Source organism: Bos indicus x Bos taurus, chromosome 14 (assembly GCF_003369695.1).
Source record: "Bos indicus x Bos taurus breed Angus x Brahman F1 hybrid chromosome 14, Bos_hybrid_MaternalHap_v2.0, whole genome shotgun sequence".
Classification (NCBI taxonomy): Eukaryota; Metazoa; Chordata; class Mammalia; order Artiodactyla; family Bovidae; genus Bos; species Bos indicus x Bos taurus.
In genome coordinates, this window is record NC_040089.1 from 55,066,088 (window position 1) to 55,087,699 (window position 21,612).

A 21,612-nucleotide genomic window follows, 5' to 3' on the forward strand; every position below is an offset into this window, starting at 1 on the left:
ATAGAGTAATTGTACAATTTTTAGCTGTATCCCATACTCTCAAAGAGCTTATAATATAAAGAGAGAAGAATATAGATTAAAAAATCATTTTTAACAACCTCCAAGCTCCAAAACTGCATTAGATATTTGTTTCTCCCATCTGTCTTTGTAGACCTTAAAGTTTTTTTCCCTCAAAATCAATTTGGAAACGAGTTAGTAGTATATTTCTTACAGCACTTGAGGTGGGCCACAACTTCTGGAGGTTCCTAAATCTGTAAATATTTTTCTATTATCCTTAATCCTGTGGATTGACATATTCAAAGAAAATAAACAGGAACAAATCAATGAAAGAACTTATTCCTCAGTATAAATAAAAGTGAATATTCATTGGAAGGACTGATGCTGAACCTGAAGTTTCAATACTTTGGCTACCTGAAGTGAAGAACCAACTCATTAGAAAAGACCCTGATGCTGGGAAAGATTGAAGACAAAAAGAGAAGTGGGCAGCAGGGGTTGAGATGGTTAGGTAACATCACCAACTCAATGGACATGAATCTGAGCAAACTCCAGGAGATAGCAGAGGACAGGGGAGCCTGGTGTGCTGCAGTTCATGGGGTCGCAAGGAGTTGGACACAACTTAGGGATACAACCACAGCAAAATAAGTGAAAGGGGGCATGTAAATTAGTCTCCTTCACTGCAAATGGTAATCATTTGGCCCTGATGAGGGTCCCTTTACCCTGAGATCCACCAGGGGCCATTCTGGACTCATGTAAGTGGAATTTTAAATTGTTGACCCCGGAAGGAAATCATCTCAAATGGATCACGCTGTAAAACATGGAAGTGCTCCTATTTCATGTATATTCTTAAAATGAAATTATACTTACCATGAATAATACCATGAGAAAGAAACATAAAAGCTCTGCTATGTAAGAGCTGGTGTGGGTGTGTGTTTAAGCATGTTTTAAGAGAAAAACCCCTTTTCAGTAGAAGTGAAAATCTCCTCCACTCTCTTTCTAAAGCCTTGGAGCAAAGTTTTCCTTAAAACCAAGTTGAAATGTTCTTACTTTTCTCAGGCATTCTGGAAATTTAAAACAACCCACACTTCTCTGGGTAAATCATTCAGGATTTCTGCCATTTCCTGCCCAGAAACAGTTTCTTTGTGGTATCCTCTTAGAAATTTCTGCCACTGGTAATTCCTTTATACTAACATAAGTAATGAGAATTGTAATTCTGCAAGACAGATTTAACAGTCAAAATAGCAGCAGGAAACAGAAGGCATGAAGTATTTCACTGAAGTAGGTTTAATAAAGAAATCTATTATGTGCTGGATCCACATGTAGTTTGGCATGTAGTGAGATTAGACTTGAACAACCAAAGAACATCAATTTGACTGTTCTTAGAATCTTGGAATAAATGTGAACTAAGACTATTTTACATAGAATTTTGGAAAGGAATATTATCTTCATCTGGACTGGTGGTCTGCTTCCAGCTATGATCATGAAGTTAAAAAGGAAGAGAGGAAGAGGAGGGATTGGGAAGGGGAGGAAAGAAAGGGCCCTAAACAAGACCTGTTGAAAAAAACAAGACCTGTTGAACCACTTCTTCAGTGCTGTGCAGAAGAAAACACCTCAAGTGCCATAGTTAACCAGTTGACTCTGGTACTGAATTTCTGTTGTTTTTGCTGGGGTCTTAGTTTGCATAACTTAAAGTGTAGTCTCTGCAGTAGGAAAATTAATGGCCCCGCCCTTTCCAAAACTAGATTCCTTTGTCAGTGTTGGTTCCATTAGACAAAACAGGCAAATACCCCAAGCTTCTCTCATAACTCAGTTTTTCTGGGGTGTGGATATGCCTTAACAGGCTTACTAGTTAACAAGAACTATGCACTGGGAGTGATATTTACCAACTCCCTTTACTTGCTTATAAGCTCTATCAGTATGGGGGCTGGGTACATTCCTGTGGCTGATTCAGTGCCAAGACTGGATATATATTTGTTTAACTAATGAAAGACGATGTCTCATATTCCCATCATTTCCCCCTCAAAATGAAGTGTAATACCAGACAGTTAAGAGATGATAAATGAATACTAGTTTACCAGGTAGTGATTCAAATGCTGTATGAGGTACCTGAAGTTAAAAATTTATTCAAGTATTCATCTTCTCAATCCCTGCCCTGGAGATAACGGCTGTAAATTTTGATGGCAGGTGAGACATACATGCCAGGTGAAAAATTGCTACTGCCTTCCGTAAACTGCTACCATTCTGAATAATTTTAGTCCCCAATTTTTAATCAGACATGTAGTCCTTGAAATGACTAGTACTGAAAACATGGCATGCACACATTCCTTCTTGTTTAACTCTGGCTAAATGAGAGTAGAACCAAACAAAGCGTGTTCGTTTTCTATCTATTTAAATTACAGTTTTGACAGTGTTTCTCAATACTGGAAACTGTTTAATTTTGTCCCTTGGAGTCAGAGTTCTCAAGAAAAATTGCTTTCGAGGGTAGAGAATCTGAAGCATGACTTTTTGTTAATTTGGGCCATCTCTCTTTCAAAAGAAGTAACTTATGGAACTGACTCATAAGGAAATACTTTTAAAGACAACAGGTAATTTTGGATGATTAGACTTCATTCATTTGGGTTTATCTGCTTTGGGATAGGAATCAGGAACCAGGCTCTCTTGAGGCCATGGGCAGACCTGTTGAGCCTCATAAAAGTACTGGAATCTGTCTTTGCACCTTAAGAAAGGAGCTCAGATTTCTTTGGACTGAAGCATGGGACAGGCAAAAGTAAGAAGCCAGGGACAAGAGTGAAATAGCTGAGCTGTAGCAGCCAAGAGGATTCTCATCACATTGTGATTCAGGGCCACAGTTTCTTCAATTCAAGAAGAACATAGCACATTTAAAAGAGCAGCAAAGACAGAAGGTATGAACGGTGCACTAAAAACCATTTACTTCTAGAAATGGACCACTGAGATCCGATATAGACTATTATGTCCAAAAGTCTAAAAGGGTACGTCATTTTACTAATGCCAAGCTCACTTTGTTCTAGTAGCTGGGATATTTTATAACAAAAATTGAAATAAAGGCCAAAAATGAAGCAATGGCAATTACTTTTTAGATGGATTATCTAGTCATGTTAATTCAGGCAACCAGTATATTTTATTCAGTCCTAGTTCTGTTTCTGTCTTCATTCAAGCCATGAAGTTTTATGATAGCCTTTGATAGATGGCAAATTATTTTAGTTCTTTTAATATTTATAAAAATATAATAGTCCTAAAAGTTATTAGTACCAAATTCATTTAGTAATATTCATTAGTACTATTCATTTTTTTGCCTACTTAGTTACTAAAATAGCTCTGCTGTCAAAATATTTCCATATAATAGAGAATTTTTCAGCAATGAAAATTTACCACTAATTGATTATTTTGAGTAGACATACTTTTAAGTAATGCCGATTGGCTTTACATTCCATACATTTCTCCTCAACACAGTATTAATGAATTAATCAACCATTATAAACATTTAGTAGATATGGAAAGAACTTAAAGGAATCAGCAATGTAACTTTCTTGTTTGCTTAATAAGTATTTACAAGGTCACTGCGTATTATGCATATTAACTTACATTAATAACTATGGTAGTTAATATATAGCTTGAAAGTTAAGGGAACATTTCTAATTTGAATATTATTTTTATTTTGCCCATTTACCCCTGACAGCAAGATATCTGACTGATGTCCTTTTGGTTTGGATAGGTGTGTTCGATGATAAAACAGGATCACTGTCTTCTGATTCCTTGAACTCCTGAAGTCAGCTGCCTTCTCTTTCAAACTCTGGCAACCAACTGATGGGTCTAGTAATTGAAAACTGGGTGTGGTCAATAACATTCAAGCAACTTTTTCCTAATACAGACAACCCTGAAGAATTCATATCAATAATTCTGAATTGCTCTGACAAACGTTTTATTACTAACCCCATCAGAAATGCGTGGATGAATATGAACCAGCAGTATACCACCTAAAGTCTTAAACAACAGGCATAATTTAGGTTTGGACAACAGGAATGTCACAGAAATATTTGTGATCCAAAAGTCTTACAGGGTTTTGCCTTAGAATCTATTCTTTGATCGTTGGTATTTCCTTTGTTAACGTGATTGGCCAGAATATGGAAAATAAAAGGCAAGTCATCCACAGGAGTTAGCCTGCACCTCCTGAGCAGAGTACGTGTGTGTGAGTGCGCGTGGGCATGGCTCACTGCCTGGCTCCCCTGCACCATCATTGATCTCCTCCTCCTCATTAAACACTCGTCGATTCCTGTCTTCCAGATGACACAGGCTGCCCTAGTAGCCAGTCAGTATCGCCTGTGAAGACGCCCTCAGATGCTGGGAACAGCCCCATTGGCTTTTGCCCTGGAAGTGATGAAGACTGTACCAGAAAGAAATGCACAATTGGAATGGTTGGTGAGGGAAGCCTCCAGTCAGCACGACACAAGAAGGAACCGAAGTCAGGCCTTGTAAAGCCAGGTAAGTGACCTTACTCTTCATGTTCTTATCAGAGCAATATGACTGGAGTGATTTCAAGTGAAATTTGAAATGAAGCCCCTGGATATCAGGATGAGGAATACTAATGCAGTACCTAGTACCCAGAAATATCTTTTTTTTTTAACATAAAGAGATAGAGCAGAGAGTGGAATATTTTCTATACTAGTTGTTAATTGAGAATGCATAGTGATATATGTGTCTATTATAAAGACATGTTAAAAAGGGAGGAGATTTGAAGAAATGTTAACTGAATGGTCTAACAGACATTTAAACTATATAATTAAATCTAGCATAAGTTATACTAAGAAATTACTCAGTACCATCTAAACTATGCACAGATTGTGAAAAGAACAGGTTATCTTGAGGCAGATCTGTAAGGCTGGGAGTGCTTGCTAACCTAGCTATTTTATTTGCTTTTTTAAGACTGAAATATGAGTATGGTGCTATATGTGTGTACGTGTGTTTATGTATATATAGAATGTTCAATAATGACAAAATAGTAAAAGCTTTGAGATGAAATGGAGATCATTATTACAGTGAATAAGATGCCATGAACATCAGAACAGTTCTCAGAATTTGCAATATAACAATAAGTACTTTACATCTCAAAAATATATACAGTGTTTGAGCAAATAAAGTTTTAGTCAAACTAAAGCTATAACTTGAAAGTAAAAGGACCTGAATATTGGCATTGAGAGACAACCCCTATAATATTGTCTTATTTTCTTCAATATCACCAGTTGTGCTATACATATTAATGAGCCTGAAAAGACAGATTAATGGCTTGCATGAGTTCCATTCCTTACATTTGTCTTCTAATTTTTGTTTGGTGATGACATTATTGTGCAAGGAGCTGTAGGTGGCTTTATTTCAATGGAGCCAAAGCTTGGTCCTTGTCTGCTTCCATTGGGAGGTCCTACATCCACTTCCATCTCTCTCCGCTTTTGTTCTTCATGAATAATTGATATGCAGAGCATATCTTAATGAATTATTCTTCATCTTGCTTTTGGTCAATCAGAGAAAATGCCGTTTAATTTGAGAGCAAAATTTAAACTGTGTGAGGAAGAAATCCTTTATTTCCTATTGGTTCCTGGTAAATGTCAGTCAAGATGAATTTGTTGTCTTTTGCTTTGGTATAATATGAAAAAGAAAGGAAATGATACACAGTGGAGAAGACAGCATAGGAGAAAGATGGATATTATAAAAGAGATGTTAAGTACCCCTTTTTATGCCTTTTATGCTCTTTTATATACTTAAGACAGAGACAGTGTGTTCAAGAATGTCATATAATTATTGTATTGTTGTTATTGAGTCGCTAAGTTGTATCCAAATGTAATTATGGTCAAGAAATAAACCATTACCTTGTGTATTCAGAAACTAGAATGTCCTTCCTCTCTTCCCCAGCTCGGCTGTCCTTTTAAAAAATTAAGATATAATTCACATACTATAAAATTCACCCCTTTAAAGTGTACATTTCCATGGTATTTAGTATATTCAAAAGATTGTACAAACATTACCACTGTCCAATTTCAGGGCACTTTTATATCCCTCCAAAGAAGCCCCATACCCATGAGACGTCACTGTCCACTCTTCCTTTCTCCCAGCCCCTGACAACGACTTACGTGCCCTCTGTCTGATCTGCCTGTTCTGGACATCACGTATAATGGCATTGTATAATCTATGGCCTTTTGTGTTTGGCTTCTTTTGCTTAGCATGATGTTTTCAAGGTTCATGCACTAGCCCGTCATTCTTTTTATGGCTCAGTAATATTCTACTGTATCAGTATACCACATTTTAAAGTAAACTTTTGGTGAGAAATTTTGGATGTACAGAAAAATTGAGCACCCAGTACAGGGTTCTCATATCCTCTACCATATCTCATATCTCATACCACTACCTCCAGCTTCTTCTATTATTAACATCTTGGCTTAGTGTGGTGTCACACCACATTTTGCTTATCCGTTCACAGTTGATGGACATTTGGGTTGTTTCCACTTTTGACCTATTGTGAATAATGGTGTCATGCACAGTCACATACAAGTTTTCATACAGACTTTCAGTTCTCTTGGGTGCATACCTAAGACTGAAGTTTCTAAGTCATATGGTAACTCTATGTTTAACCCTTTGAGGAACTGCCAAACTTTTTTCCCTAATGGCTGTACTACCTTACATACCACCAGCAATGTCTAAGGGTTTCAGTTCTCAGCATCCTTATTAACAGTTGTTATTGTCTATCCTTTTGGTTATACTTACTCTAGTGAGTGTGAGGCAGTATTTCATTGTGCTTTTGATTTCCATTTCCCTGATGGCTAAAGATGATGAGCACCTTTTCATGTGCGTGTTGGCTGTTCGTGTATCTTCCTTGGAGAAATGTTCTCAATTTTCTTTTAGACAGTTGGGAGCAGTCACCAATAGATTCTGCTTCTTGTGGCATACAGGATGTGAGTTTAAGAGCAGAAGCCCTGTCATCCTCTTTTTGTATTCCTAGCACACAGGGTCCGGTGTGTATCGAGGGCACAGTCGACACTGGTTAACCTCAACAGCAAAGGTAGGCTATGGCATTGAGAATGTAAAATGCTGCAGGAAAGAGTGTCGGCTTTGGGGGTGGCCAAGGAAAAATAGATTTTTATTGTGAAGATATTGTAGGGTTTGAATGCAACCTGAAATTATTTCACTTCTGTTATTCACCACCCACCACCTTCCCTGACGGAGAAGGCAATGGCACCCCGCTCCAGTACTCTTGCCTGGAAAATCCCATGGATGGAGGAGCCTGGTGGGCTGCAGTCAATGGGGTCTCTACGAGTCGGACAGGACTGAGCAACTTCACTTGCACTTTTCCCTTTCATGCGTTGGAGAAGGAAATGGCAACCCACGCCAGTGTTCTTGCCTGGAGAATCCCAGGGACAGCAGAGCCTGGTGGGCTGACGTCTCTGGGGTCGCACAGAGTCGGACACGACTGAAATGACTTAGCAGCAGCAGCAGCACCTCCCCCGATCCCCACCTCATCCTCAAAACATTTTACAGTGGTGACTATACAAGTAAACAGTGAAACAAGACACGAGTGTGGTGCAGCAAGAACAAACTAAGTTAAACAAACTAAGTCTAAACTAAGTTAAGACTATCCTTGGCCTTCCCTGGTGGCTCAGTTGGTAAAGAATCTGCCTGTAATGTAGGAGACCTGGGTTCGATCCCTGGGTTGGGAAGATCCCCTGGTGGAGGGCACAGCAACCCACCCCAGTATTCTTGCCTGGAGAATCCCAAGGACATAGGAGGCTGTCAGACTACAATGCACAGGGTCACAAAGAGCTGGGCACGACTAAGTGACTAACACTTTCACTTTCACTTCAAGACTACCCGTGCCCTTCCTTGTTTCAGTGGTCATCATCTGCTCAGTCACTCAGTCGTGTCTGACTTTGTGACCATACGCACTGTGGTCCTCCAGGCTTCTCCGGCCGTGGGATTCTCCAGGAAAGAATGCTGGAGTGGGCTGCCATTTCCTCCTCCAGGGGATCTTCCCAATCCAGGGATAGAACCCATGTCTCCTGCACTGCAGGCAGATTCTTCACCGCTAAGGCCCAAGGGAAGCCTTGTTTCAATAATCATCATAAGAATAATCATATCTTAATGAAGGTTAAAAACCCTGTGTGTATGCACAGAATTCACCCTGAGCAAGTCTTGGTTCCTACAGAAGATACGTGTTGAATATCAGCTACTTGTCTTGCTGAGGATGTTTAAGTAGAAAGTACAGACAAAAAGACTAACAAGGAGTGAGTGGGGAGGGAGGAAGGAAAAGAAAGAAGGAGGAAAGAAAGGAAACACGAGTTGTTCTTCATGCTGTTTCGATAATAATGGATCCTTTGAGAATCCTGAAGGCCATGGACCCATATTCCAGAAAAATATGCACAAAATATCACATACTATTTCTGGGTTTTATGGGCCCCCTTTATTAGGATTTTTAACTCCTAGTTAATAACCCTGCCCAGGGGCAGAGCCTGAAATAGCACCTTTGTCAACTGCTTCTGATTTAATCACCTAAGCAGTGCTGACCTCAGGATCTTTTGATTTATTTGCATTTGATCAAGGTCACAAGGGTCCCTAAAGTGTATTTTTCAGTTGCCTGAGGTTCCTAATGTCATCACTAAAAGGCATTGCTTGAGCTTTTGAATGGGTCCCTATCTGTAGGGACCCATTGGTTCCCAGTGGTGGTGGTGGTTTAGTCGCTAAGTCATGTCCAACTCTTGCGACCCCATGGACTGTAGCCTGCCAGGCTCCTCTGTCCATGGAATACTCCAGGCAAGAATACTGGAGTGGGTTGCCATTTCCTTCTCCAGTCTGTACGGTAAGCTCTTTGTATTTAAAGCAGTCTGCACTGGGACCTATAGCTCTCTGAATTTTCAGCAGAATAAACCTGTCAGTCTCGTAACTAAGAAGAGAGAAACCCAAGACACAAGGGCCTTGGGTTACTCCAAAATCTATAAAATGCAGAGAATCTGTCGTTAAACCACAAGAAGATACTGCTCACCGGTTATTAAAATGTTCCACCTCCTCCACAGCCCCAGGTGACCATCTCCCCTCAGCCTAAACTCATCTTCCACTCTTGATGTATGCTCTACTTTTTTAAAATAAATCAACTCATTAGAACCAATACCAGTTTATTAAAATAGCAAGCAATTAGTCTCCTACACAGATGCTCCAGGGCCCTTTAACATTAACCTGGGCGCATTTAATTTTAGGTCTGTTGTTCTAGATTCTGGAAACTGCTGTTCACCTTGGAAAGGAGTTATTGAAATGCCCCTTTGGTTGTTCAGATAAGAACTAATAATGTTGTATGTGTGTGTGTGTGTGTGTGCTTAGTCACTCAGTCATGTCCAACTCTTTGCAACTCCATGGACTGTAGCCCACCAAGCTCCTCTTTCCATGGTGATTCTCCAGGCAAGAATACTGGAGTGGGTTGCCATTCCCTCCTCCAGGGATCATCCCAACCCAGGGATTGAACCTGCATCTCCTGCATTGACAGGCAGATTCTTTACCACTGAGCCACCTGGGAAGCTCCATAGTAATGTTGGCTGGGTACCTAATGCAGAAGGAGAAGGGAACTGTGTCACAGGATGCCAGGAAGGGCTTAGAAAGGTAAGCTGAGCACACCCGCACCTCCCCAGCAGGGCACCACGGCACTCACAGCATGGAAGCCTTGCCTTCTAGGCAGGACTCGTGCTGGACCTTCTCGGAGGCAGTGCGCCTTCTGTCATTTTGGCTTCTATCACTTAATGCCTATTCAGATTTAATTAAAAATTGCCACCAAACAGTGAAAGAAAATAACCCTGCAGTCAGTTGGATAATGGCTTTGCCTTTTTCATGTTTTCATGAGTCAACTCAGCAGACGTTCAAGACTGTATCTCTAGAGCCTAATACAATGTCTGTCATGACACAGGTGTGCAGTAAATCCTTCAATGAGAATGGAATGATGTTTAGTGTGGGAGGAGTATGGGAAAGATAGGCAGAGATGACCTCAGCATCATCCTTGCTCTTGGGGACCTTATCATTCAAGACAGAAAACTGTACAATAAAGCTGGGCTATAGTACAGATTAAAAGGAAGGGAATGAAGGCATGCTGTAGGGACCTCTTTATAATAATTCATTTTTATTGGAATATAGTTGATTTACAATGTTGTGCTAGCTTCTGCTGTACAGCAGAGTGAATTAGTTGTACATACACATGCTGTGCTATGACAAGTTGCTTCAATCGTGTCCGACTCTGCAAGCCTATGGACTACAGCCACCCCCTCCCCTTCTCTGTCCATGGGATTCTCCAGGCAAGAATACTGGAGTGGGTTGCCATTCCCTCCTCCAGGGGGTCTCCCTGACCCAGGGGTTGAACCCGCGTCTCTTATGTCTCCTGCACTGGCAGGCAGGTTCCTCACCACTGGTCCACCTGGGAAGCCCGTACATATACATATATTCTCTCTCTTTTTTAGGTTCTTTTCCCGTAGAGGTCATTACAGTGTACTGAGTAGAGCTCCCTGTGCTGTAGAGTAGGTAGGTCCTTCTTAGTTATCTATTTTACGTGTATTAATAGTAGTGTACGGGCTTCCCAGGTGGCGTTAGTGGTAAGGAATCTGCCTGCCAATGCAGGAGACATAAGAGACGTGGGTCCCATCCCTGGGTCTGGAAGATCCCCTGGAGTAGGAAATGGCAATCAACTCTGGTATTCTTGCATGGAGAATCCTATGGACAGAGGAGCCTGGCAGGCTACAGTCCATAGGGTCACAAAGAGTAGGGCAAGACTGAAGCAGCTTAGCACACACGCATGCAATAGTAGTGTATATATGCCAATCCCATTACTTTTTGAGAGATCTACATTGTTAGCATTCCTTCTCTCAGATGCTTATCCTGATTTTAGTCCACAGTCAGTTTTCCTGATGAGATTGTTGTCACCCAGAAAGGAAAGTTTTAATTGGATTTCTGCACTAGAACATTAAATGATTTTCCTGGGCCGCCTTTAATGCTTGATTGTCTACTTGGGGAGCATCTTAACCCAAAGGAGAAAAAGACCCAGTGTCAGTGTTCTACAAATGCAAGTACTAAATCCTTCCTATACAAGGCTTGTGGGAGAGCTAAGGAAACAACTACACAATTTGAACAAATAATTAGAAAAAGTGAAAGGGAGGAAAAAAAAAATACCTGCCGTTTAAGGAGGTAGATCAAGAGCAAATGGTTAGGGTCATTATAATTGAAAAGAAATACACATTTAGAAACTGAAATGTTGAAATCTACATTTGAAAGATGTCACCGCCACCATCAGAATTCAGACTTAGTATTCCCCTGTCATCAGACACCACCCAGGCTATTGAAATCAGAAACCTGGCCAGATGAACTGTAATAACCTCACCACAGTAACAGAGGATGGGTGACTTTAAAAAGACGATTTCCCACTTTCAGAGACATTTGCTAGAAAACTCGGAAGGCACCAACTCTATTGATGATTAATCAACACTGGTTTAAGGAGATGGAGGCTCCTTCGCATGCAGCCAATGGCCCGCAGGTGTTCCCATGCTTATCAGGGGCATCGTCCCTTTCACTTCAAAGTTAGTCCTGTCGAATAAAAGGGACAATGTACAGGGTGGGGCTTGAGCGGGGCATATGTTCTTACAATAACTTGACTACAGAGAGGACACTCAAGAACTTAGCTTACAGTTCTCCGCAGGTTACCCAGCTTGTGGTTTCTTGGGGGAAAACGTGTGAATGGATGGGTGGGGTGGGGCTGCAGGGATACCTTACTAAACACCAGACTCAGGAATCCAGTACACCAGGCTCACAGCTTCATGCCACCTCTTTAACAGTGCACTCTTCAACTACTTGTTATCTTCCAGAAACTTTGTGTTTGGCATCTTTAGAATGGGTTATTGTGTCCATTAAACAGATTAAAGAATGTAAGATGCCCAGCGTTCCATCTGGCACAAAACAATTCCTTAGTAAATGTTAATAACAGTCATTTGTTGCTCTTAAAATAGCTATCAGAGATTCCTTGCACTTTGTTTACAAGGAGTATCCTTGAAACTATCACACAGAACTTATGTTTATTAAAACAAAATTCTAGCATGTCATGTTCTCCCAGTTCATATAAAACAAGAGGAGTGTTTGCTATTGGAGGACACTGGAGAGAGCGTGAGTTGATTGACAGATGATGGTTTGACAATGAGGAAAGAGAAAATATGAAAGGGAAAATATGTAAAAAGCAAACAAAAGACCACTAAAAAGCATGACAGCCTATTAAATGTTTTGTAGCACTTGTGTGTGTATGTGTGCTCAATTGTATCTGACTCTTTGTGACCCCATGGGCTGTTGCCTGCCAGGCTCCTCTGTCTGTGGGATTTCCCAGGCAAGAATGCTGAAGTGAGTTGCCATTCCCTACTCCAGGGAATCTTCCTGACCCCGCATCTCTTGCATCTCCTGCACTGGCAGGCACATTCTTTATCACTAGCACCACATGAGAGGCTTCTTATAGCACTTAATGCAATACTTAATGTTCTAGAAACAGACTGAGTCATTGTGATGGTGTAGTTGGCAGAAAATTATGTGTATGAGGGCAGGAAAATTCCTGAAGCATTTTAGAAATATTTTCATAGAATGGAAAAATTAAAATTTTAGTGCTAAAAGAGATTTGGGTTTTATGGAAACATTCTGCATTCTTTGGCAGACAGTGCTTTTCTAATAGCTTATAGTTTCAAAGGTCTTTCAGCAGCAAAGCCCAATCTCAAATAAAGTCTTTAGTCTGTTTCAGATGCTAAACATATCTGGAAGACTATATTAGATGTAATTGTGTGCTTGCATGACTCTGAAATTTGATTAAAAATTGTTGTAGCCCATATTTATTGAGACTTAACTGTCCCAGGCAAAATTCCAAGGACTTTACTCATTTAATCCTAATATCAGTGTGAGAAGAGGGTATCATTGTCCCCTCTTTTACAGATGGAGAAACTGGCATAGAGAAGCTAATTCATGCAAGGTCACAGTCTGTAAATGGATTCTAAACAGTGTAGTTTTGCTTTTGACTCTTAACTACCACACTGGTTGTAAGGTCCAACTTCAAAGGAAAAATTTTAATTGTAACAGGGAAGTATGACAATTGAGAAAGATGTGTTGATATAAGACAGGGATTTTTAAAAAAAATATCTGTGGAGCCCTATAGATTATCTGATACAGTCCATATACTTATTATGCTGGCTGCTGCTAACCAAATCAATGACCCTCAATGTAACTTCAATGAAATACAGAAAATTGAACACAGGAGGCTATTTGGATGCAGATCAGGAAAATAAACCATGAAGATGTCAACATCAAAGGATGTGAGGGTCTTCAGAGTTTTCCACTTGATCATGATCTACTTCTTTCTCTACTTGTCACAGTGTTTAATGTGCCGCCCTGTGTGTCATTAATAGTTTCATAAACAATGATCATTAGGTTTTGTCAACTTAAACAGGAGCTTTTGCACCGATACTGAAGTGGATCTCTGAAACTTTCACTCTGAGAGAAAAAATGCCCCCCCAGGAATCAGCACAAAATGTTTTATGATGAGCTGCTGTATAGTCTGCCTCTTCTCCCCAGCAGAGACCAGACGGGTGGAAAAAAAATGCTGAACTGTGATGAGGAGCCCTGGGTGTTTATCTTTATCGCAGGGTTACTTACATATTTACTCTCATGGCTTCCTCCCATCTGTGCCTTTGATGGTGCACCCAATCAATGTGATGCGGCCAAATGGTCTGCTAATGGTTTTCCCATAAGAATTAGTGAGTTATAATCCTCTTCTTCTCAGAGGTGACTGCTGTCCACATCCCAGGTCTACTGGGATTTATTGCACCTACAGTGTTATAGCTACCGATTTGGGGGCTCGCCAGATGCTTCCTAAGTGCTCTAATGTGCTGAGAACAAAGCAATAGTGGTATCTCACACATAGCAGATGCCCCAGCAGACCACACACCCACCATTAAAGATGTTTATCGACTACCAGCCCAAGAGAAATAAACCCGAAAATGTATTTTACACACAAACCTATAAACTAAGAGTTATAAATCATGCAGATATATGCTTTAGGTTGGGCTTCTCCCCCACTCCCAGCCAATTGAGAAGAGTTATTGAGGAGACCGCATGTACAGAAATGAGCTTAATTAAGGAAACCCATCCAGTATGGGGCTTCCCAAGTGGCACTAGTGGTAAAGAACCCGCCTGCCAACGCAGGAGATATAAGAGACGCGGGTTCAATCCCTGGGTCGGTAAGATCCCCTGGAGAAGGGCATGGCAACCCACTCCAGTATTCTTGCCTGGAGAATCCCAGGGACAGGGGAGCCTGGAGGGTTATAGTCCATAGGGTTGCAAAGAGTCAGACACAACTGAAGCGACTTAGCATATAGCACAACCAGTATGGGAATGGCAACAGCTTGGAGTCCTTCCCTGTCGTGAAGAGGCAGAGAAAGGTCAAGGTACCAGAACCCAGAGCCAGAGAATTCCCAGGCTGCATGTGAGGGAACCATGCACTTTGGTGGCAAAGTGTTAGCTGCTCAGTCATGTCTGACTCTTTGCAACCCCGTGGACTGTAGTCCACGACGTGCTACAGCCCACGGGGTCAAAAAGAGTCAGACACAACTGAGCTGACTGACTGGACTGTAGGCTACTAGGCCCCTCTGTCCATGGGATTTCCCAGGCAAGAGTACTGGAGCGGGTTGCCGTGTCCCCTCCAGTGAATCTTCCCGACCCAGGGATCGAACCTGGGTCTCCTGCATTGCGGGCAGATTCTTTACCATCTGAGCCACTAGGGAAACCCAGCAAAACAATGTGCCTAACAAGAAAGGAGGTAGAGGGAAAAGTACCCTGACTTCTCTGTCTTCTTTGTCTGTATAATTAGGTGGGTGGCGTTTGGGTGGACTGGGCTACTGGTGGAAGTTATGTGTTGAACCAAACTTAAGTAAGTTTGTTGGGGTAATTCAGTGAATTACGGTCTTCTACCACCTGAACCTGTGTCTAACAGCAGCCAAGCAGTAGGCAGTGTTGCTGCAGGCCACAGTTAAGTGAGGTGAGCTTCAGGAAACTGGCCACAATGGACTTACAATCCAAGCCGTTTTCAATTCAAATCCATTACATGGACTAGGATGTCTGTGGCTTTGCAGGAAGGTGATTTTTGTGTAGGAGCCTAAAAGACAGCAAACCTCACTCACTTCACCACCTATAAGGGTTCTGCTCAACTTCAGTTTGAATCCTGGCTGTACACTGATTGACCAGCTTTCACTCATTCACTCAGCAAGCATTTACAAAGCATTTATTCTGTGCTGACACCATTGTTCCAGGCTTTCAGGACAGAGGAGGGGAAAAAACAAACAAGATGCCTGTTCTCTTGGAACCTGCCTGATATAGGGAGATGGCTGATACACAAGCACACAAACAAGATAAGTTCAGATAGTGACACTTAAAACAAGGGAAGGCTATAGCCAGTGATGAGCATTGGGCAGGGAGTGTCTGGGGAGGTGACATTTGAGCTGAGAACTTAGTCATATTCCTTTGCACTTGCGGAGGGTTTGCAGGGACAGTGAGTGAAGCAGTGAGCTAGGAAGAAGAAAGAGTAATTGCAGGTGAAGTCTGCATCAAACAATGGGAACCTACTGGCCAGTTTTGAGAGAGACATAATTTAATATATGGGTTTCCCAGGTGGCTCAGTGATAAAGAATCTGCCTGCCAACGCAGGAGTCACAGGAGATGCAGGTTCCACCCCTAGGACAGGAAAATTCCCTGGACAGAGGAGCCTGGTGGGCTACAGTCCATAGAGCACAGAGTCAGACACAACTGAGCATGCTCTCAACGCAACACAATTTAGTGTATATGTTCAAGGCCCTTTTGGTTGCTCTGAGGAGCTTGCATTTTCAAGAGATGAAACTGGAAGCAGGTTAATGAAGGAGAAGGAAGTGAAAACAGAGCCAAGTGTAGGAAACAGTGTATATGAGAGAATACAAGGTCCTGCATTTTCCTAATGAGATTAAAAATGTTTTATTTGCTAACTTGCATAAACCTTTAGAGATGGATGAAATAGTCAATAGCTGGTAGGTTTTTTAAATTTATTTTTTTAGTTAAACATACAAATGTATACTCTATTATTTATTTAGAAGCAGGAATCTTGTTATTCATCATTAATATAAAAAATTTATTGCCCTCCTCATCCCTGGAGCTAGTTTTCAACTCAGGTGTCTTTTCCAATGTCTTTTCCAGAGCAAGTTATCTTCACTTCTGCCCAATTTGTTTGATACAAAGCCATTTTGAATTCATATCTGGAGCTCTCATTGAACATTATTTTCAAGCCTATGAGTACTGTGAGGGTAGCTGTTAAGTTAATGTAAAAAAAGGCTCCCAAATCCAGAGGTTAAAAACTAGACAGAAGCTGATCTTCGTCATAAAACAGTCCCTAGGTGTTTGGGGGACTGAGGCTGGTAGGCAGCGTGTCAGGTCGGCTGTCCTTCTCCAGGAAGAAGGAGGGAGAGAGGGACCAGGGGATACTCACCCAATCACTCTACCGTCAGGGCACAGAAGTGGCACACGTCATTTCCAATTATATCCCAGGACATCTGAGTCAGCTGGGCATCTATTATTATGGAAGAAGGAAAGAATGGGGATAGACATTGGAGGACAGCTAGCAGACCATCACAGCACCCATGGAGAGCGTGGGGGCAGCTGGTTTTTCTGTTCCCCTGTAAATGCAATGTCGGTATCCATCAATACCCAAAGCTATTCAGTTACTGAGTCCAGTTAGCAAAGAGTATGTTTTTTTTTTTTTTTTTTCAATCTCCACAACTTAACCTTTGATTATTGCTATTTAATAGCAGAAGCAGCAGAGCATGAGATTGTTGGATGGCATCACCGATTCAATGGACATGCACTTGGGCATACTCAGGGACACAGTGAGGGACAAGGGAGACCAGGCGTGCTGCGGTCCATGGGATTGCAAAGAGTCAGACACGACTTAGCGACTGAACGACACTGCTATTTAAGCTGATCTTTAAAAAAGGCTGGAGGAGTCATACCAGTCATACCACAGGAATAATTACAAAATCTGCTTTTGAATTTCTTGGCCCCTTTCATTTTAAATAATCCCGTCAGTCGACCCCTGAAGGCAGCCCAAAACAATACTGATTGAGGTCGATTCAGTCCCCTGTGTCTTTTTCAAATGATACTTTTTGTTCAAAGAAGGTAATTATAAGAGAGATCTCTATAATAAGAGGCTTTGGAAAGACTTTAAAATAAGGAGCTTGCTTTTGTGTGAGGTAATTGTGGGAAGAGAGTGCCTCACCTTATATTTAGGTATTGAATAGGGTGCACCACGTCACTTGCCAAGCAGTGGGAGACAGGGGAGTTCATATGCCGGATAGTTTCTTTTGTAAATATGAGGAAATGATTTCTCTTTTGTCATATGGAGGAATAATTACTACTTATCTTTCTTATGTTGCTGTGAGAATCATAAAATGCCGGGGTCCAGCCCCGGCTGATCCAGGGTATTCGAAGCGGGGACAGCGTCGGCGAGGGTCAGGATACAATAGCTTCAATTAGATATTAATTAAAGATATAAAGAGTAATAGAATAAGGATAGCTCAGTAGGAAAATTCAGTGGAGAAAAGAGGCTGAGTAGCTTGGTTTACGTGGGAGACCAATAAAACTTCAAGACAAGAAGCTTGCACCACTTACGTAGGCCGCAGGCGTCCTTCCGTTCTCCCGAAGGAGAGGAGACACTGAGGCCTCGCCGGTCGGATCTTAGAAGCCCAGGCATAATTAGTAAGCATGGTGGGTTCCGCGCTCCAGATGGAGACTCAGCCAGAATGAGAGAGAGAGCGACATGGGGAGACCAGTATTTCGAGAAACTGATCCCAATTCTTTATTTTCCATGGTCTACATTTATACACTGAGATGTTATGCAAAAGTCACGTGGGGTCAGCAGTCCTGACTTTTATCAAAGTCAGGTGCTTCATACAAATGTATACAGAGGTCTTAGGGGTGTTACATCATCTTCTGGCAGGGGGCCTGCTGACAATTTATGACCCTCTCCTTGTGACAGTGGTCAGTCAACCAGGACACTTATTTCTCCAGGGGTGATTATTCTTAAAACAGACGCCACCCAAATAAAGTTACATTCCTATAGGGTGAGGGTGTAGTGGGTTTTAGTTAAGGAAAGAATTTACTTAGCCTAAGGTCCAATGTGATTAATATCAAAGGTTAATACTTATTTCTTCTATATATTCATTAATGTGTGTAAGGGCAGGGGATATGGAGACTTAGCAACAAACATTGGCTCAACAAATGAAAAACCCTTCACCAATACAATTTCTAATCAGCCCACTATACTTATACTAATAGTTTTCTAACTTTTCTAAGGAACCTGTTTTTAGAAGGTTTAAAGCATCTTGTGCCTCTCATGGTTGGGAGGCTGTGAGCAATCACATGTGGCTGGACAAGCCTGTCAGGCAGGCCAGAGAACCTTCAGAGGAGTTTGTAGGTTAAAACACTCTTGTCACGCCCAGGAGTTTTTATTAACTGGAGCTCTAGGTTAACTCCTTCTCCAAAAGAGGTGGTGGGGGACAGCCCCCTGTAAAGTCAGAGGTGTAGGTGAGAGCACAAAGTAGTAAAGTAGGCAGGCTCTGGTTATGGGGGTAGTTGCTCGAGGATTTCCAGGGGGACTCTGAGGCTCGATCCCGCCTTTGTGTATGTCGAGCCTCCTTCCTCATGACCTTTGCCACGGGCGGAGTACCTCACTCTGGCCCCCAACAATAAAACATGTTACGTATGTAACAGAGTACAGGCCTACCTTAGAGATTTTGTGGGTTTGGTTCCAGACCACTGCAGTCAAGTGAATATTGCAATGAAGTGAGTCATGTGAATTTTTTGGTTTCCTAAAGTATATAAAAGTTATATTTACTCTCTACTGTAGTATATGAAATGTGCAATAGCATTGGGTCTAAAAATATATACATTTAAAAATAGTTTATGCTATCATATGCAGACCGTCATCTGACAACTCACAGTACCACATACCTTCAGGTTTTTAAAAAATGTAGTATCTGCGAAGCACAATACAACAAAACACAGTAAGGTGAGATATGCCTGTATGTGCATCGAGTAAATACTGCACGATGCTGAGAGGTAAACGTGCACATCTTACACCTTTGCAAAAATCAGTGTCAGCATTTGGCAAGTGTTTATAGTTACCGTATTTTCCTGTTCTGCAGTGTGTGCTCAGTAAATGATCATTATGGTGATTAAATGAGCAAAGTTTACAAATAGCTCAACTTTAAGGTATTTGAATGCCCGCTTCCCATCTTGTTTGCATTGGTCCTATTTATCACAGTTACCTTCTTAGTAAGAATTATTCTAATATAATAAAGGGCTTTTCTGGATGCTTAATAAACATCTTGGCTCTGAGCAAACTCCTGTTTGGAAACACTGTGCTAACAGTTGTCTCAGACAGCCTTCAATTCATTTTCTCCCTTGAGAACAAGGATTGTCTCCTGGTCCTCCCTCCCAGAGAGAACTGTGAAGTGCCTTGCATATTTAAATAGCTGGAAGTCAGGAAGTACACTGAAAAATTTCCTCAAAGTGTCACGTGCTTGCCATTACATGTAGGAATGTGTTGGGTTTTGATGTAATTTCTTCCTTGCTCTTTGGCATATAAAGGCTCTTAAGTGTTGCTCTATAATTGTCAAAGATTAGCCTTGACTGTCCTGTAGGCCTTTACCTCTGTTTGACAATTTGATGTTTCCTTAAATGCTTTGTGTCCATTCATGAGGGCGATGGTTTCATTTGAAATGCTGCAGTCACCAGGGAGAAGCTCTTGTGCTCTCTCCTGATTGGCCAGCCTCCCCTCTGCCTCCTGTTGCTATGGTGCCCAGCAGAGTAACTTCCTTGCCCTGTACAAGTAGGAGGCTCAGTCTCCATGGATACCCCACTCTGAGACTGTACTCCACGGAGAGATGAGCTGAGCTGCACATACTGTATTTCTGCACAAGACATACCCCAGCCTGTGGTGGGAGGCTGTTTGCAGAGGCAGTGTTTGCCATGAAAGTCTATGGAGCTTATCTTCTAAGTAAGTCATATTAGTCACAGTAAGTAAATAATTATATTGGATCCCAGAGGATACGTTCTTTGTGTATATGTGTGTGTCAAGTTACTTGTGGTAGGCTAAAAATGTAGTCTGGAAACAAATTTTCAACCGTCTGCCTTTCAGATATCCTGAATGCAGAGTCTGAAACTAAACTTTGAAAAATACACACCTATATTGTTTTAAATACCCCTTGTCATTTGTGAATCTGCCGTTTGAGGCAAATGGGAAAAGATGGACATGGATGATCACACTTGAGAATGCTCTCCTAACTCTCAGCCTTGCATGCTGCATTTGTAAATGCAGAGCTTGTCCTTGCCCAGTGACGTGCTATGGGAATAGACGAGCACAGGCACAATTAATGCTAATTGGCCCTGCACACAGTGTGCAATGGGGCCTCTGTGTAGGCTGAGACTCGATGTATTTATTATCAAGAGTGATCTTGCTTATGTGCTCATCTCTGCCAGTTCACCATGGAAATTACTCAGAGACCATCTCTCTAGCCAGTTTTAATTTATTTTTCTCATATAGTGTTCAGGAAAAATTCAGAAACTCTTCAGGTCCGTGGAATTGGGATGGGGAAGAATTTTGTGTTTATTAATGATTTGCTCTAACATTTCCGCTTTCTTGTACCTTCCAAGAGCATAAGGGTTGGGTTTGCAATGTTGTAAAACACATGAGTCATCTTAGAGCAATTTTCATCTGCTGGGTGAATGATTAATGCCTGTGGTGTTAAAATTAATGAGTGGAAACAAAAGACTATACGTATGGTTACCCCAACTTAGTTCAGTAATTCTAAAATTACATTAAATTAGATCTTCAGACTGTCCACAGTAGGTAGCTGGCGTCTAGCAGCTCTAGACAAAAAGCAGAATATACACTGTACTGGTGTAAGAGTGATTCATTTTTAGTTATATAGAACAGTGAGCACAGACTGTCATGCTAGATTGTAAATGTCTCTTATTTTCTGTACTCATGACTAACCATTCATGTAGAGGAGAACTGGTGTAATGTCATCTCTTCCAGCTGTTAGTCATGGCTCAATTTTAATTGCCCCAAATGATGAAAAGTCACCACCCTTTGAGGATGTGAATGTCCTGGTGACTCCTCTGGCTCTGATTTTGTCACTGAGGTCAGACTTTATGTCACTGTCTTAATATTTTATAAATATAATTTCCACTCATCAAAGGGGCAGCAGACAAATAAAAGTTCATGATACACTCTGTAGTGATCATGGCTTTAAAGACATGGAAACAATGTCGATGACACTTTCTGCAAAATTTCTCACCTCATTAGTTGTGGCTCAGCTGGTAAAGAATCTGCCTGCAATGCGAGAGACCTGGGTTCGATCCCTGGGTTGGGAAGATCCCCTGGAGAAGGGAAGAGCTACCCACTCCAGTATTCTGGAATGGAGAATTCCATGGACTGTATAGTCCATGGGGTTGCAAAGAGTTGGACACGACTAAGCGACTTTC

General features: G+C 41.5%; 1 protein-coding gene across 7 annotated transcripts in view; it reads left to right on the forward strand.

Annotated features, from left to right (window-relative positions):
* The window catches only part of SYBU (syntabulin), a 129,362-nt gene that overhangs the window by 64,529 nt on the left and 43,221 nt on the right, over window positions 1-21,612 (forward strand). For 4 of the 7 annotated variants that reach the window (XM_027561297.1, XM_027561296.1, XM_027561298.1 and 1 more), the window contains 2 exons: window positions 4,300-4,497; window positions 7,004-7,063. In XM_027561297.1, coding sequence (XP_027417098.1) covers window positions 4,300-4,497; window positions 7,004-7,063 — 258 coding nt within the window. Of the gene's footprint in view, window positions 1-4,299; window positions 4,498-7,003; window positions 7,064-19,975; window positions 20,123-21,612 lie in introns of those variants that run through there. The other 3 variants (XM_027561294.1, XM_027561295.1, XM_027561299.1) reach the window with 2 other exon arrangements.